The sequence below is a fragment of the Sphaeramia orbicularis genome, chromosome 13, assembly GCF_902148855.1.
Source record: "Sphaeramia orbicularis chromosome 13, fSphaOr1.1, whole genome shotgun sequence".
Taxonomy (NCBI): domain Eukaryota; kingdom Metazoa; phylum Chordata; class Actinopteri; order Kurtiformes; family Apogonidae; genus Sphaeramia; species Sphaeramia orbicularis.
This window is the reverse complement of record NC_043969.1, coordinates 29,428,882-29,447,083: the sequence shown is the minus strand read 5'-3', so window position 1 is coordinate 29,447,083 and position 18,202 is coordinate 29,428,882. Positions and strand designations below refer to the sequence as shown.

General features: G+C 38.6%; 1 protein-coding gene across 1 annotated transcript in view; it reads left to right on the top strand.

Moving 5' to 3' along the window:
* Positions 1-18,202, top strand: part of schip1 (schwannomin interacting protein 1) — a 243,072-nt gene that overhangs the window by 9,656 nt on the left and 215,214 nt on the right. Inside the window, exon 5 of the mRNA XM_030151863.1 lies at positions 1,194-1,329. Within this exon, the coding sequence (XP_030007723.1) occupies positions 1,194-1,329 (136 nt within the window). The remainder of the gene's footprint in view (positions 1-1,193; positions 1,330-18,202) is intronic.

Here is an 18,202-nt window from a genome sequence, read left to right as displayed (position 1 = left end):
AATATTAGACAGGTGGTAATAATGTCCTGCTCCCATAGATGCTGGATTGGTTGAGATCCGGGTGTTAATCTTTAGATACTTTTTTTAGGAATGAACAAAATCTGGAGAGGATCTGACCCAGTGATTTGGTCACAATTTTTGCTTTGTCCAAGTTGCTCAGATCCCTACTCTTCCCTGTTTTACTGTTTCTAACACATTAACTTCGAGGGTTAAATGTTCACTTACCATCTAATTAGGGCTAGGCGATATGGAAAAAGATCATATCATGATAATTTTTTTCATATCAGACAATATCGATATGTATCACGATATAAGTCAAATCATTATTTTTTGTCAAGCTTAAATTTTCCTTTACTCATAAGTTAGTTGTGAAGACATCAGAGAGAGAGAGATAAATACATACATCACGGTATGGAGAAGTCCCTCCCTCCACTGTTATGTATTATTCCCCCGTTTTATTCATCTCCCCCCAGCCCCCATTTTAAGATTAATTGACCCCCATCCTATAAGCATCTTAAGTTTCATTTTCAGTCATATGGCCGTATGGTTTGCGTGTGTGCGTGTTCCATCTGTCGAGCTGTGTACCTTCGTGCCATAACTGGCGTAAACCGAAAGTGAAACAACATGCTTTTCAATTACTTGGTCGCCTCAGTTCTTGGTCATATTTTCTACCGAGAGAACATTCATTACTTCCTGCTGTAGCCCAAACATTAGCATGTGTGCTGCGGCTGCTCTTCCGCTGTGTGCGTCAACCTAACTTGAAGTGGCTCTAGCCTGATTGGTTCGGTGTGGCGCTACTTAATTATGATTGGCTGTTCTCACGTCTGTCAAACCATGAACGAATGAATTCAGTCAAAATTGTATCGAGCATGTCTCATATCTCTATATCGCGATATATATCGTTACCGTTTTATCGCCCAGCCCTATACCTAATGTATCCCACCCACTGACCCATTACAATGAGGTAATCAAAATGAATCAGCCACTTTGTCTGTCAGTGGTCATAATGTTAAAGCTGATTTGATTATGTGCTTTTCACTGGACAGACATGGTAAATTGAAAATTAGTTGTCAGGAAATTAAGTAAAAAGTAAAATGCAAGTACATTTGTGTTGTACTCAAGTATACAATACTTGGATTTGCCACACACAATATGTATATGTCCTGAAGTACTCTGTGTACTGATGTCCACAGTATCCAGCGAGCCTGGCGTGCCAGTATGTCCCGCAGAGGAAACCTGCAGGTGCGAGACAAAAACTATATCCGCCAGTGTGAAACGGTGCCATCGGAGAGTTTCCAAGACCCAGTTCTGACCACCAATATTTCCCAGGTAAGACCGCCTGAAAAACATATCACAGAGACAACCATATGGCACGACATGAGACCGAGACAGGTGGCAAGAAGTTACCTGCCACTTGTGTGAGTTATCTGCCACGATCTGTTGTTTTTGTGAAGGATAAAAAAGAGATGGGTGAGTGGGCACACGAATGAGACTAATAGAAAAAGAAAAGGAGGGAATGAGGGAGGGGTGTTTACCTCCACTGTCATCTGGGCGACCGCGGGGGTCGAATTGGTGGAGGTGAAAGGGATGCCAGCTGGCAGTGTGCCCAGATCTGTAATTAGCTGTTAATTAGGTAAATTTTCAAAGCTAGTTGATTGATTAATGAAGTGCCTCTGCCCTTGTCCTCCCCCGATTCACCCCCATACTCCCCTCACAGTTTCCCTTCTCCCGAGGGAATGTGGGAAAGAATTAAACAGTGCTCATAGGCCATGGCAGTCAAACAAAAGCCGAAAAAAAAGGCTGTATGAGCAGCAGATAAACAGTGAGAAGCAGATAAACAGGGAGAAGACAGGGAGGGAGAGAGGAACAAAGTCAGGCGAGGGTGGAGGCATAGATAAGCCGATGAATGCAGAGATGTCTTTAGATCGCCTGAAGTTCTAAGTGACAGACAAAGACACACAGGAACAAACACTGACACACACACACACACATATACACAGTCTGCACTGGCTTTCACAGTGTACTCACACTGAGACACACAAGCTCCCCGCACACACCTGCCCACACTCTTTGCAGAGACTCAGCACAGAAAAATATGATGTCATGTCTGCATACTCACTAGTGTGTGTGGGAGGCATTTTTTCCCACTCTCTTTTTAACTAGTGCTAGAGGAAAGCAAGATTCCCTTAGCAAACAGATGGGCTGGTGTCCTAGTGGGACCGTGCGTGTGTATGTATGTGTGTGTAGGTGTGTGTGTGTGTGTGTGTGTGTGTGTATGTGTGATTGTTTTTAGGTTGTTTGTTCTGCTTGAAAGAGTTTGTTGTTCATTAGCACAGCAGCAAATGTTTTCTTAATTAGAAAGTTACTGTAACTTAAAAACCAAGATGACAAACAAGGCCCCCCTTTTTCTGCCTCATCCATCTTGTACCTGTATTTCTATTTTTTCTGCGGCATCTTTATTCAAAACGCAAGTTAGGGATATTGTGACAACATGGAACATCAATGGCATTATGCTTTCTATTACCAAAATCCAATATGTTTACCACTTTCCTACCCTCTCTAGCATTAACAAAAATGCTCATTTCACCCACATTTATGTAATAAAGTGCCTTATTACAGTAAAAACAAACAGAAAAGAAATCTACCAGAGCAGATAGAAATCATCTTTTGGGAGAATGTCTTACAAATGCATTCTGAGAGGCAGATGTGGACAGAGACACCAGAAACTGTACTCAACTTTATAGTGATTCAAGTATAGTAAAAGTAGTTGCCAAAATAATTACTTTAGACAGAGTAAGAAAATGTCTCCTAAATGGTGATAAACTGATTCAGTTAGTCCTTAGACTAATCAGTAAACCATAGTGTGCTCATCTATCCATATTATATCATATAAACAAGTGGGGGGGCAGTAATACATTAAATATTTATATTTAATTGTGATTAAATATTTAAAGTGTGCACCATTCAAATGGATCTCCATACCATGTTTACCATATTAGCTTGATTTTGCCGACAAATTACAAAATTTGTTGAAATACATAGAAAACACTGGAACTATCATATTAATATTTTGGCTTCAGCATCATAAATTATGACCTTCTCCATTGACTTAAGGTGATATTGATGAAAAACAGCATCTGTCCCACATGTAGCTGTATTGAGAAACAAGTTAAAGCTGATTTTTCAGTATAAAATGAACGTGTTAAGAGAACCGAACTACTCTTTGGTATGATCGAGACATTTTGGTTCCACTTATGTTCAAGTTGTCCATCATTATATACAATGTATAAAGACAAGTGCAATTTATTTATACTTCATAAATTTTCAATTTTCAATTTCTCTCTGTTGTAAATATGTATATAGTTGGTGTAGCTTTTTCAATACTATTATGTTTTTTTATGTATTGTTGGTTTTTGTACTATCTGGTTTTTTGTTTTTCTGTATGCATGCACACTCTTTTCTTACACTTCATTCTGTTGCTGCCTTGATTGTTGAATTTCCCTGGTGTGGGATCAACAAAGTCTAATCTAATCTAATCTAATCTAATCTAATCTAATCTAATCTAATCTAATCTAATCTAATTTAATCTAATCTAATCTAAACAGGTTGATAGTACAGAATCACATCTTCTATAATCACCCCCCCCCCCAAAAAAAAAAAAACCTCACCTGATATTACCAGAACTTGTATATGTCAGGGTAGAGACTGCGATCTGGTAGGATCGGCGATTCTACCAGTAGAGACTCCGATCGTAGTTTCTACCAGTAGAAACTCCGATCAGAGTCTCTACTGGTAGAAACTCCAATCCGAACCCTAACCCTAACCCTAACCCTAACCCCTAACCCTAACCCTAACCCTTCTACTGGCAGGATCGGAGTTTCTACCAGTAGAGACTCTGATCGGAGTTTCTACCGGTAGAGACTACGATCGGAGTCTCTACTGGTAGAATCGCCGATCCTACCAGATCGCAGTCTCTACCCTTACATATACATTGCATTACACGTTGCCTCAAATCACTGCAATGCTGTTAAACCACCTTACTTTTTGCAGTTAGAATCTGGTTTTTGGGGGGTTTTTTTTTTTTTTTTTTTTTTTGGGGGGGGGGGGGGGGGTGGTAGGGGAGAATTTCTGTTTTTTCACTCCATCTCCCTTTACCCTCTTCCCTCCCTTGCATCACTACTCTTGCCTCAAACTCTTCCCAAAACACAGCCCTCCCTCCCACGCTCTCTTTCACTTTCTTGCTCTCTTCGTCTGTCCTCATTCACACTGTATCACTCTCTTGTGGTTGTTGTGCTCTCTGAAGGACAGACATTCATCAGTGTGAAGCCAGGACACTACGATATATCTGTACATGTGTGTGGGTGGGTGTGCTCATATGAGCTCATGTGGGCTTGAAGGACCTTGGTGCTGCCCTGTAGGAAGGGGGGGGGGGGTTGAAACATACTTCATGCATATTTCATGGAACTCCGATATTGAACACTACACATACACAAACACACAAGCATTAGTGAGAAGCTGCAGCAAACTCTGAGGGTATTCTCCCTCATCTACTCCAACACTGAAAAATATCCCAGATCTACACACTATCAGTGTCGAGTTGTCTCCGCCTTTCATGTTTTGCAGGTGTACTGTACGTCCATCAACTGTGGTCTCAAGCCTGTCGTAACCTAAGGCCCAAATGTTTTATTTATACACCTAGGGGCCAGGCCCTGCATGTCCTGCTCTGCTCATGCCTGGCTTGTTGATAGTAAATCAATAGGTCTGACTGCTCTGGACACACCGCTGCGTATTGGCCGACCGGTGGGGGGATTGTCGTGTAGGTGACTATGATTGGCACAGCATGTGGGGTTGTCGTGTCAAAATATAAACTAAATTTAAAGACAATAAAAGACTGCGCTTGTTAGTATTGATGAGCAATGCAACAAATTCTATCAAATAGAGCAAAGTGATAACATGGTAGGTTTGGCAAATTGCTCATGTAGTCGGGGCTGTACTGGTAGTGGTGCACATGTAAGTTTCAAATTTACCTCTAGGTTACATTTAACATTCTACATGTCCATTTATCCAACTGAATTTCAGATATACACCTCATAACTGATGAGCTGCGGTTGTGAATACAGATGAGACACAACTGAAAGCTCAGACCTGTGAAGTCTAATAGATGAAGATATTATGGACAAGAGGTGGATTTAACTGAAGCATTTTATTAGCATAAATGAAGATTATTTTTAGACAGCTTGCACAGTTTGCTCTGTGTTAAGCTTTGAAACTGTTCTCTTTAGTGGTGTGATGGGAATGTGTGTACTAGTATGTGAGTCTTGGCGCTGACTGTGTTGCTTAAGTGGATCCCTGTGATTCACCGTTGAGTGTGGCCCTTTGGGAGGGTTTGGTGAGTTATATTCAAGAGACACAAATCAATGATCAAAGCTGAAGCACTGAAGCTTCAGCGCTGTTCCAAGCATTACAAAGACACTAGGACTGTTACATGGCTGCCTGATCAGTAATGAAATGATTCCAGTGATAGATAGCCAAGAGAAGAGGAAGGACCATAAGTACAAGAAGAAAAGAAGCAATGAGAATGTAAATAACAGTGTAGTAGATACTGGAGCAAATGTGCTAATATGAGTTTGTTTGCCAGGTGTGTTTGCGGACATTGATTTGTTCCTGTCTCCGTGACATGTTTGCACTTTTTCCTCTGTTTCTTTTGTGGTGCCCAGGCACAGGAAAAGTGTTAGTGTAAGCATTCTTGCAGCCTGCGTGGGAGATCATTCTCTCATCTCTCACCACCAACAATCTCACAAAGCAACGTGATGGCTTCATCCATGCCTCTACCTCTACCCCCCCTTAATCCCTTTTTCCCAGCCTCACTCTATGTCATCCCTCGCTTTCCCTCCTACAGCCTCTTGATGGGTACTTGCACACACACATACACACATACACACACACACACATACACATCACCGTACACCAAACACACACCAGTCCAACATTTCTGCCGACAGATGCTAACAGATTACTTATTTTATTGGTGTCAGTTGGTGTCTCATTTGAAATAAATTTATATACCTCTGCCCCAGAGTTGACATCGATCGGGCTTAACTCATTTAATAGCCATGACATTTGCCTATTAGCTTATTTACTGTCAAAACAGGCTCAAGCTGAGCTGGCTTCCTCAGAGACTGTAACTCTTGGATTTGTATCTGTTCAAGAAGAAAATGTGATTGCTTCTGCAAAACATAAACTCTAGAGAAATATTCAAGGCCTAGTACACGTATAAACATGCATACTAAAGTTTACACCGGTTATTTGGAAAACACATTTACTGTTTCCCACCAGCTGCCATGATCTTTATTTACTTCAGCTGCGCTTAAAAGGGATTTTATGCAGGTCTTTGCACCAATTTTCTATTTTTTCAAGTATATTTAATTATACTGGAATTATCTCACTGTTGTTGAAAATGCTCCTGATTTAACCCATAAAGACCAAAACATTCACCAGTGACCAAAATCATCTACTGATCTAAACTGTTTAATACTTGTTGATCCACTAATCTTATCAATACATGTAAATAACTGGTGTAAAATGCAGTTTGTCATCTTTTCAGGGTCATCAGATGTGACTCATTTGGACGTTCAGAGGCTCCGTAATGAACATTTTTTTGGTCGAGTGACGGTTTTTAAAGTGCTCCAAGTTCCACTAACGTTGAGATAACGCCATGGATTACCTATTTTATTTACTTATCCATGCTGCTATACCGATGAATGGTGGAACACTGAGCACTTTTGTTTTGTTTTGTCCTGTCTTTTTGTCCTGTCTGTAAGCGTGATTAAGTGCCTGTCTTGCATGTTTAATGTAAGTGTTGTTGTAACGCCAAGGCAATCACCTAGACTGCAAAACAAATCTACCTACAGGTATAAATAAAGTAACCTTGAACCTTGAACATGGAAACACCGTCATCTTCTACAACACTGATTCACCAGTAAAACCCATGGAGTTTAATCAATGACAGTGGATGGAGACACTTTGTTTATGTTCAGTTAATGATATATTTTACTGAAAAAGTCACTTTTTCTTAAGTTTTCTCTGTTTTTGGTATAATAACTCTCTAATGTAATCTCAGCATGATGATTAAAGTACATGGTTAGTAAATTAAATATAGGAAAATACCTGATTTTCACTGAAAAATGTAAAATAGAGAAGATAATATTATGACAAATGGTGATAAATCACTTGAGAGAGGTTGAATAGAGAGAAAAATTTATTTGTGAACTGCCACAAAAGTAGCACTGGGTCTTTATGGGTTATTATACTGTTGATCCTTCCTGTTCATTCACATCGTGTCTTGTCTAGAACAGACAAGAGATGCAAAAAGAGTCATGTCGCACTTTCTACACATGCTTTTCAGAAGCAAAAATATGCATAACCACTTCATTTCCCTGCTATAGGCTTTTTATTTTATTAAAATATCTTAACACAAAGCATAAGAATAGGCAAAGAATGACAAGGCTACCCAATTATTATCAAATACATGGCCATTATCTCAAGACCTTTTAGTTTTTGGTAGGAGAGAATCTACACAGATAGAGCATCCAAGCATGCACACAAGCTTATAGTCATTGATTTTGTGAAAGCCCAGTGGGCAGATATTTTAGACATTTATCATGGCTATATGGTGGAGGGAGAACGGGTGGAGAGCTGATGTCTCTAGGACGTGGGAAGAGAACGATTGATGGCTAAAAAAAGCTTCAAGCAGGAGATGAGAGAATGTGGAGGAGAAGTGGTGGTTCTAGAGTTATTAGGTGATTAATAACTGCACATTTCCACATTAAAGGTACGGTCAGGTGTGTATGCAGGCAAGTCTTATATTACTTCTTCATCACATGCATACATGCGGATGTATTTTAACATGGGTGCTGGCTCATATACACAAACATAAACACACCATCAGCCTTCAGTGTCACATTAAGAGCAGCTTATGACCCCTCCTAAAAAAAATCAATGGAGCCCGTTACAGAAATGGAGAAGAGCTGATAAATGAAAAAGTGCAGAGGGCAAGACAGATCTTGATCAAGACACAGGGGAAAGATAGAATGAATAGGGAGCGAAAATGAAGTATATGTTTTATCTCCTTTTAGTGACTCCACTTCTCAGTTTATGGCATTTACCGGTTTTTTTTAGCACTGGATCTTGGCTTGATTAGATATTTACAACTGGCTGTGTACGGCATTTCGATGAGAGCAATAGTTTACAGCTGGTGTATGGGGATTTGATTAGATGCCGTATCTTGCTGCATACCTCCCCTGAGCTTCTAATTGGTTATTTATCCAGAAAACATGCCATTTAGCTGACATTACTTAAACTAAACAAGCATCAAGCAGCATGTCTACACACATATGGTCCCATACAGACATGGATGTAAGACATATATTTCTCAAACAGACTATAACAACACATAAATCTGCTAGAAGCGTTCCCAACCATCTGCAGCCGTAATAACAATGCAGTACCTAAGGCTATATGCTCTTCGGTTCTATTATTCCTCACTTCTCTCTGCACTTGAATCTGAGTATAAACCTCTCCTCTAGTTATCTGCTATACTTGCTTTTCCTCTCTGTAGCCTGTAGTTTCCTCCCCCTTTTTTCAACCAGTGGTTCTATCACTACTGTTTCACTTCCATTTCCTCTTATACATAGGGCTCGTCCCCCCTCTCCAACCCACATCAGACCAAGATAGACTCGGTCCTCATGGCCAGTGAGTCCACCATAATGAGATCCCTGGAGGAGAAATGCGTAGCATGAAGAACAGAGAAGAGCATGAGGGAGAAAAGCTGATATCCTCTTTTAACCCACTGCGATAAGAAACCCATAAAATACTTTACCCCTCTTTTACTCTACCTCTACTCAACCCTTCTGCTCGCTTACTCCAGCATCTCATCCTCCCCCTTCTCTGCTCATCAACCATCCACCATTACTGCCCATTAACCAGATCAGAGGCATTATTATCCTCTTCTGACAACCTCCCCGCTGTGTGTACACTTGGTGATGAGGAGGGGCAGTGGCAGAAGTAGAAACAGAAAATTGGTTGCTCTCAGAGGGAGACGGTAAAGTCAAAGGCATGCATAAGTAAGAGAAGTCATGACTGGGAGTTACATTTTTTATATCATCTGTTGTGTAGCCAGTCCAGAAGGCATTCTCTTTTCTTTTTAATGCAATCATTTTTATTTTATTGCTCAAGTAACTGTTGTCCTTCAAGAAATAAAGGGTGTATTCACACCTATTTCGTTTGGTCCGTTTAAAACAAACCAGGGTTTGTTTCCACACAAAGTCCGGACTTTTTTTAGGTGTGAATACAAACATGTGAACTCTGATTCGAACCAAACAAACGGACCGAGACCACCTAGAAGAGCTAAAAAGCAGAATACATATTCTGGAAACGGTAAATGCGCGTAGGACCTCTATGTTTGTTTTCATCAACACCCACTATCTCTGATTCACCCTGCTCCTGACTTTTCTGTCCAATGCCAGCGCAGTTTGTCACATGCTTCTGTTTACAAATTTTTGTTCACTAGCAAAAAGTTCAATGAGAATGCGATCTGACCCAAATGAAAAAAAAAAAAAAACTCCACATTTGATCCTAACCAAATACACGGACCAAAGGACTTCCAGGTGTGAAAGGCCTAAAGAGACATTATGTTTAAGCTGATCAATAAATACCACTTAGATAGTAGTTTGGGCTTGATAGCTAAATGAAAAAGTGATTGAAAGTGTTTCTGTTAATTATATTTTTTTTAGCTTCTGTTAATTCTATGCACAAATTAGCCTTTTTTCCTTCAACCATAAAGATACCAAATGGAAAGAATTGATAAACCAGTCGATGACTGTTAAACTGTAAGCACCTCACTTGTCTCTTTAGCCTTGATTTGATAAAAGTCACCATTAATGAATGTTCTGTGCCATTTAGGGAGGCATGGGTTTTAGTAATGTGGAGGTGGATGCTGTTACACGTGTATTTTTCCTTCTTGGCATCATTTAACACTTCACTACTGTCATGTCTGTTGGTTCTTCCAACTATTTCTGTGTTGAACTTGAACAGGTTATATATTTTATAGTCACTGCCAAAGGTGAATAAAATAAATTAGCCCTGAATAAATTAAACCTTGGAGTCAGAGAATGTGGCCACGCTTCACTTTATTTCTGCAACACAAAGTAGTTGTTAGGAGAGATTTTTTCAGGTAAGTATTTATGTCATCATGTCACATTTTCCCTTATTTATTGGTCAGGATTCTAGCTGTAGCAATCAATTCTCAGTCCATATTTATTCAGAAACAGAACAGAAACTGACCCTGTGAAATTAAGACTCGTTTCTGTGAGGGTGCATCTCACTCGTATTGTACAGTTACATTATGTCTGTGCTAAGTGTGCATATAGAGGCTGTGAAGATGCCCTGTGGGTGGATTTCTCACAGGCACATTTGATCTCTGTCTGCCCTTTCTCATGTCTTTTTGATCTGTGAGTCAGTGATGAGGAGAGGGGGTGTCCTCTGGTTTAATGCACTTTATGAGAATCTATTCTTTACTGTGTAACACATAAGAAGAAAAAAACACATCGAAGACTGGAGGATACAGATTAAAGATCGCTATGGGATGAATGCCAGAAATTCTATAACAATACATGCACTCTGGTTGATGTGTAAATACTGTGTGAGTGTTTTTGAATGTTAGTGTGCTTTAGCCACTCATGTCCTGAGCCAAGAGTCATATCTTTGAAGCTGTGCCTTTGTCTCTGATGGATCTTTGAAGCCACTATGAAAGCGGTTTTATTTGCATATGCATTTACATTTAATTGTAAAGTAGGGAAATGTACACAGTATGTACAGTACATGCTCAGGTGTATTGGCATGTGTGTCCTGTGCACCCACAGACACATCACCTGTCTGGTTACCCTGTAGCAGTTAAAACACTGGCCCAATTTGTCCTCATCTTCTACCATCACCATGGTAACTATGAACTTGTTCAGGATGTCCTTATTTACTTATGCAAAGACATTCTGCCGCTCTCCAACCTGTCAATCAGGGTCCAAAGCATATTGTAAAAACTCAACCACAAAAGGTAAAAACTGTCAATCTTAGCTCTAAGTTATATAACCTTCACTGAGAATCAGTTTGTCCAAAGTACTGCAAGTGTTCTTTGTAGATATTTGAGCTTCTGAAAGTTTTCCAGACTGTGACTTACTTTACCTTGTGGTCACGGTGGGAAACTTTAAACTCCAACTTGTTTTTCCTGTGGATCATCCCATAATACATGCTGTTCTTTCATGCGTTTTTTTTTTTTTTTTTATTGTAGTCATATTTCAAAGCCACAGCATATAATCAAAATGGGGTTGTTTTCAGAAATAAGAAATGAGGTCATTTTATGCCTCACAGTTGAGGTGAGAATGATTATTGCCCCAGGTGTTCATTTATCTTGGAGTCCTGTTAACAACTGAGGGAATGAACTAGTGAAACAAACTAGTTTTTACAACTTGTCACCTAACAATGTGTGAATGCAAAAGTTTCTGCTCTGACTAAAGTAAATAATGATGCAGGCTGTTGTGGCAAAGAGACAACTCCACAACAGCTGGGTTCCTGCTAAAATCCTGCAGAGAAATTGGCAGACGTCTGGTACTCCATCTAAAACATGTCTTTGGACTTAAATACTGCTGCTCCCATCTGGAAAATAATATTATTTCTGCTTCTAAAAAAGCATGAAGTAAAGAAAATAACTATCGACCGGTTGCTTTGGAGTTCTGTTGTAAAATCTTTATCAACCTACTGAAAATAGAGATCAGCTCTTCGCTAGATCTGTTTTTCTGCTTAGGTATAATAAACGTACAGCGCAGGTCAATTTATTTATCTAAAATAAAGAGGAGATGGATTTGGTGACCCCAGAGTAGTGATTGACCACATGCTTGTTGTTTTGCATGCTAAAGCTATTTCACATGCCTCCTTTTACAAAACCTTAATGATAGCTCACTGACCTGGAGCACACAAGTCAATACTAGTGGTAAAGAAAAGAGTGGTGACACTTCCATAGACTCCCATTGTAAAAGATGGCAGACGAAACATGGACATACTTCCGGGTTATAGAGACACCAATAGTTCCAAACATTAATGCCCCGTTTCCACTGCGTAGTATCGGCTCGACTCGATTCGACTCGGCTCGGCCTTTTTGTGTTTCCATTACAAAAAAGGACCTGGAATCTGGTACCCGGTACTACTTTTTTGGTATCACCTCCGCCGAGGTTCCAGGACTGGGGACCAGATACTAAAACGTGACGTATAACACAGCAGACCACTGACTGGTCAGATAGTTTTCTCTGTGACCTGCCGTTTTACAAAAAACACATGCAGAAGTGGACAGTAAATACAGCGGTACATTTATCCACATGATAACGTCATCTATTGCACAAACCAATTCCTGTATTAATTCACAGACTCAAATATACAACTAGAAGCACTCGGAGAGCGCAGACCTCCACCAAGGCTGATCAGTGGCCCCCCCTGTGGGCCCCCCCACCCCCGATCACCACCAAAATTTAATCATTTCTTCCTTATCCCATTTCCAACAAACCCTGAAAATTTCATCAAAATCTGTCCATAACTTTTTGAGTTATGTTGCACACTAACAGACAGACAAACAAACAGACAGACAGACAGACAGACAAACAAACCCTGGCAAAAACATAACCTCCTTGGCGGAGGTAAATATTACGTTTTCAAGTGTGAGCACGTTATGTTTAGTCCTGTGCTCGTTTTGTAACCCTGCTTGCTGTAGTGATGAAGCTAGGTGGCTAACTTTATGTCAAATTTAAACCTTTTCAAAGTGATAAATGCAGTACTTTCAGTGGTCAACCCCACTACTCAAAAGCATAACTGACACAAACATGCATACAGTAGTGGAACAACGGTTGGAAATATACTTGTGTATGATTTATTTTGATATTTACTGTGCAATAACACACTCACTGCTGTCTGTCCCATAGAAGAACATGACAGTGCACAGTTTGTTTTGGAACTATTGAGGCTTACATGAACACATGATCGCCGTAGCAGCAACATCAAAGTGTTCACAACTCTCTTTCTATGGCTCTGTACCAGACTACAACGATGTTTGCACTTGTGGAGTTCACGGTTTGTTGATCACAAGTTTATGCTGGTCTTTTATCGGGCGGTCTTTAAGAAGCTAATTGGATGCAGCATCAAAGTTTTTTTCGGAAAATGTGCTGCGTGTGCAACAGAAGTTAAAACTAGTCCAACTTGTGCAGACTGTTTGGGATATAATCGGTGTAAGGCAGCATCCATCCCTGCAGTCTATCTACAAACAGGCTGTGCGAACAAGCTAACAAGACAATAACAGGTCTGTCTCATGTCTATACACTGAGCACCAGCTGCGTTCTGCCATCAGGGAGGAGGTTGTCATTTATCCTCTGTGTATCCACTTATTTAGCCCTACTTCATTAAAAGTTTTAAATGTGGTAGAGAATTTAAGCCACCAAGAACTGAAAGTCAATATTTTGTTCCTCTGAATCAGAAGTGACCAGCAACTGAGCTACTTTTCTGCTGTTATGAAAAGAAGACAGATCTCAAAAAAGAAACAAAGCTTCACCCCCGTGTCTACACTTCTGTAAAACAGCTTATGTTGATAAGAAGTGAAAACTAATTTTTGTCCAATGGCAACATCAGAGTGCAGCTGCAGAGCTACAGTACATTTCTGTCATTTGGGATTGTATTGTCAAAAACTCACCAGAGTTTCACTTTTTTGCATCAGTGCTTTTTGTCATTATGTTCTTAGATACGATGTGGTTCTTGTCTCCTTTATCTGTCATATCACACGTTTTATATATGGGGAATTTTTTTGTTTAATTTTTTTAATATAGTAGATGCAGTTCCCTATCGATCACAGTAAAAACCACAAATATTAAGAATTTCAGTTAGTGACTGAAAAACTGAGGTTGTGAGAGTTGTACTATTTTTTTCTGAGTTTCTATCCTCACCCTTTGGTGAGGACTTTGGGATAGAACTGCTTCTCCCTTGTTTTAGAAGAGGCCAACTGATGTGAGATGGAAATCTGTTTAGATGCCCTCTTGTTCCCTCCATATGATGGTATTCCAGGTGTGATCCTGAGGCCAACCCAATACACACTGGAGGGTTTACACATCCCATCAGGATTGGGAATCAGACTCAGAACACTTTATTAATACCAGGGCAAAACTATTGGATGTCACAGTCACTCCATTCAAGTATAATAAAAAGTAGCAGGAAAGAATTATCAATACAACAGAAAAGAGAAATGTATGAATAAGTATAAAGCTCTAAATATACAAACTTATATATACAGGGTGGGGAAGCAAAATTTACAATATTTTGAGGCAGGGATTGAAAGACAGTGTATGACCAATTAGTTTATTGAAAGTCATGAGAATTTATTTGCCACAAGAAAATTTACATAATACAAAATGTTTTTATTCTATGTGTCCTCCTTCTTTCTCAATAACTGCCTTCACACGCTTCTTGAAACTTGCACAAGTGTTCCTCAAATATTCGGGTGACAACTTCTCCCATTCTTCTTTAATAGTATCTTCCAGACTTTCTCGTAATAGTTTTGCTCATAGTCATTCTCTTCTTTACATTATAAACAGTCTTTATGGACACTCCAACTATTTTTGAAATCTCCTTTGGTGTGACGAGTGCATTCAGCAAATCACACACTCTTTGACGTTTGCTTTCCTGATTACTCATTTGGGCAAAAGTTTCTGAAAAGGTATGGATAATAGTGTTAGGTATGATTATGACATCAATACATATTTGGTTTCAAAACAACTGACATAGTGCCTGCTGAGAAAAAACAAGTAAATACTCATTGTAAATTTTGCTTCCCCACCCTGTGTGTGTATATATATATATATATATATATATATATATATATATATATATATATATATATATATATATATATATATATATATATATATATATATATATAATCTCTCTATTAAGACACAAAATTAGAACAGCAATTTGTACAATGTGTACTACACAATATGTTATCAATATGATACATAATAAGTGTGCTTAAATATTGTTGTGTGTACTTACAATTATGCAGTTATCAGGTGGAGTTAAACTGTCTGATGGCCACAGACAGAAATAATTTCCTGTATCATTCAGTGGGATGTCCCGGGAGGAGCTGGAGGAAGACAAATTTTCTTAGTCTGCACTCCTTTAGGCTTATTCGAGAAATATGGTACTGTATAGTACTGAGAAAACATAAACTTAAGATAAGAGTTATATTATGGATTTTTGGATTATGTTACCAGTTTACTTGTATAAATCATTCAGACCCCCACACACACCCCCACCCAAAAAACAAACAAACAAACAAAAAAAAACATATCACTCCTCTTTTATAAAGCAATTTCACAAAGCCTGGTCAGGAATAGCAAAGAAGAAACACTAATCATAAGCAGCAGGCACTACTCATGAGTTACTATTCTGTCTTAGTGAAGATAATGGTGTTCAGGACACAGATGTTCAGTGTGTACTGTAAAACATTTACTTTGAAGACTGATATCATGTATCAACTCCAAATGTTCTTCCTCTTGCAGTCACTTAGTAGATATTATTTCCTGCCACAGATACTATTTCCTGCTAGAGAGAGAGAGAGAGAGAGAGAGAGAGAGAGAGAGAGAGAGAGAGAGAGAGAGAGAGAGAGAGAGAGAGAGAGAGAGAGAGAGAGAGCAGAATTAGTGTTAAACCAAAAATATCAGTGATGGAAAGTACAAAGAGAAAGCAGAGAATAAAGGGAGGGGAGACCAAAGCTGTTTAGCTGACATATTTTTCTTTGTGCTGTTGTAGCTTTAATGACGCAGTGATGGGAATAGTTACAGAGTTACGTCTGCTCCATGATCAGATCAATTCTGATCTTTTTACACATAAGTGTCTGTGTTTCCTGTGCATTGCACTTAACTGGAAACAGTAATATATTGAGTGTAAAACAGAAACGCTCAACACTGTAATTTTACATTTCAGTATCAAATGATGAACATAATATATGTGCATGACTTTTAAAGGTCCTTGAAGTGTTTCTCATTTTTAGATGTAATTAACTTTCTTTCTTCTTTTTCTTTTTTTTTTTTTTTTTTAAATAAGAAGCCTATATTGAGTATTATTATTATATTGTGCAAACTTCAATATTGCAGTTATTTCATTCATTAGTTTTAGTGATATTTGAGCTAAGTATAACAATGGGCACATTCGTGATAATTAATCTAAGGTTTGCCAAGGTTAGTACGCATATTTCCAGATTTCTATAGCAGGCATAAAAAGGAATCTAATCTCATCTTCACAAGCATTTTCCAATGCAGAAACATATTAAATATCTAATTTTAGCATCTGCTCCTTTGCTGTGCATATATTTTAAGTCAAGGTTAGATTTTCAGTCCATTCAGTTGCCAATATGATGTTACGTTTTGTGTTATTGCAAACATACCCAGAGATGTGTACAGTTAAGTATGTAATCATATCGTCTCCTCTTAAATGTATGACCATTTCACATTAATATTTTCCAATTACCTTCAGTTTTGTACATTTGAGATGAACGCTCTTGAAGTACTGCGTCTTTCTGCAGAGTCGTATTTGTGCTTCAACAGTTTCAAGAGTTACCTTCATTAATGGATAATGTGTTGGTTTTTTCATTTAATCCCCTCCAGAGTCACAAAATAGCAAAAATTCCAAACACAATTTTCAACAATTGAAATAGAATGAGGAAGCCTTTTTTTTTTTCTTGGTGTATTATTGAACAGACAAACTGATCAGCAAAATAATTAGTGTATCTGCTCATTTTCTGTTGCTTGTGTAATTGATTCATTCACTAATTGTGTCAGCGCCGGTTGCAACTGCTGCATCTTATGTCATTATTTTGGGCTGCTACACTGGACAGTACATGAATATGAAGCCATTTGCAAGAGAATGAGACAGAGTGTGATACATGGTTAAGAACATTTAAGTCATTATAATGTAAAAAAAAAAAAAAAAAAAAAAAAAAGAACATTATACATCATTATATGTATTCAAGGAGAGCCATGAGAGACTGTGTTGGCAGGGAGATGAGATGATAAAAAGCTAAGGTGAAGAATGGAGCCTATGAATCTTTAAAACTGTAATATGCAGCTCTCAGGAAGAAAAATGCCTCATAAAATGATTTAGCTTTTCCCAATTTATGGCCACATAGAACCTTTAAAATGAGGCAACAATGAGACTATGTTACCTTATTAAATACTGTAAGATAGCAGGACCATTACAGCATAGCGGCTAATTGCTAACCCCAGATGGCGTTCCAGGGATCCGATTTTTATTTACTCTGCACTAAAGAGAGTGAGTTGGCTTTTTTTTTTTTTTTTTTTTTTTTTTTAAGACTTGTAGTTTGGACTTTTTTCCTCATAAATGTTTCTCATTTAATTGGTAGTAGTTAACCATCCTCACCAGTGGTTGCAGGAGTGTCGAAAGTCTATTTAAGATATGAAGACAGGGGAGAATTACTGCTGCTTATGAGCTCAGTTTTAATTATCTCTCATCTTACAGTCATGTCTTTTCTGTAGTCATTCTCTCTCTCTCTCTCGTCCTTCTTCACACCCTCGCTATGTTGACTGTTAATTGGCTTGTCTGTCACCCCAAAAATACTCCTCTCCTTCTTGTGTGAGGCATATAAATATCTGTTTAGAGTTATTTTACTAACCAGATCCTTTCTTGTATTTGCCTTAAAGTTCCAAATGCCTCAGTGGAGATATTATTTGACAAGAAATGACAACCAATTACAAACTAGGAAAAACATCCCATCTGAAAGACTTTCATTCTAATGCAGACAAAAAGTAATTTATATTTTTTTCTAATACTGTGTTTCTCTCCTATTTACGCTGTCATTTTTTCTCATTATCTTCCTTTTCCTGTCTGCATTTTACCCAAAAATGTAGAAAACTTCATTAACTCATGTCTGGGACTTTCGCAGTTTGCACTGTTGGGTAAGATTAAAATACACAGAGGGCACACATTTATACAGACAGACAGAGAAACATACTCGTTGCCAGGTGGAGAACAGGAAGCATAAGAGGAACAGTGCTTTAATTTCAAGTGTGAAACTCATTCTGAATTTCAATACTGTCATGTCTGC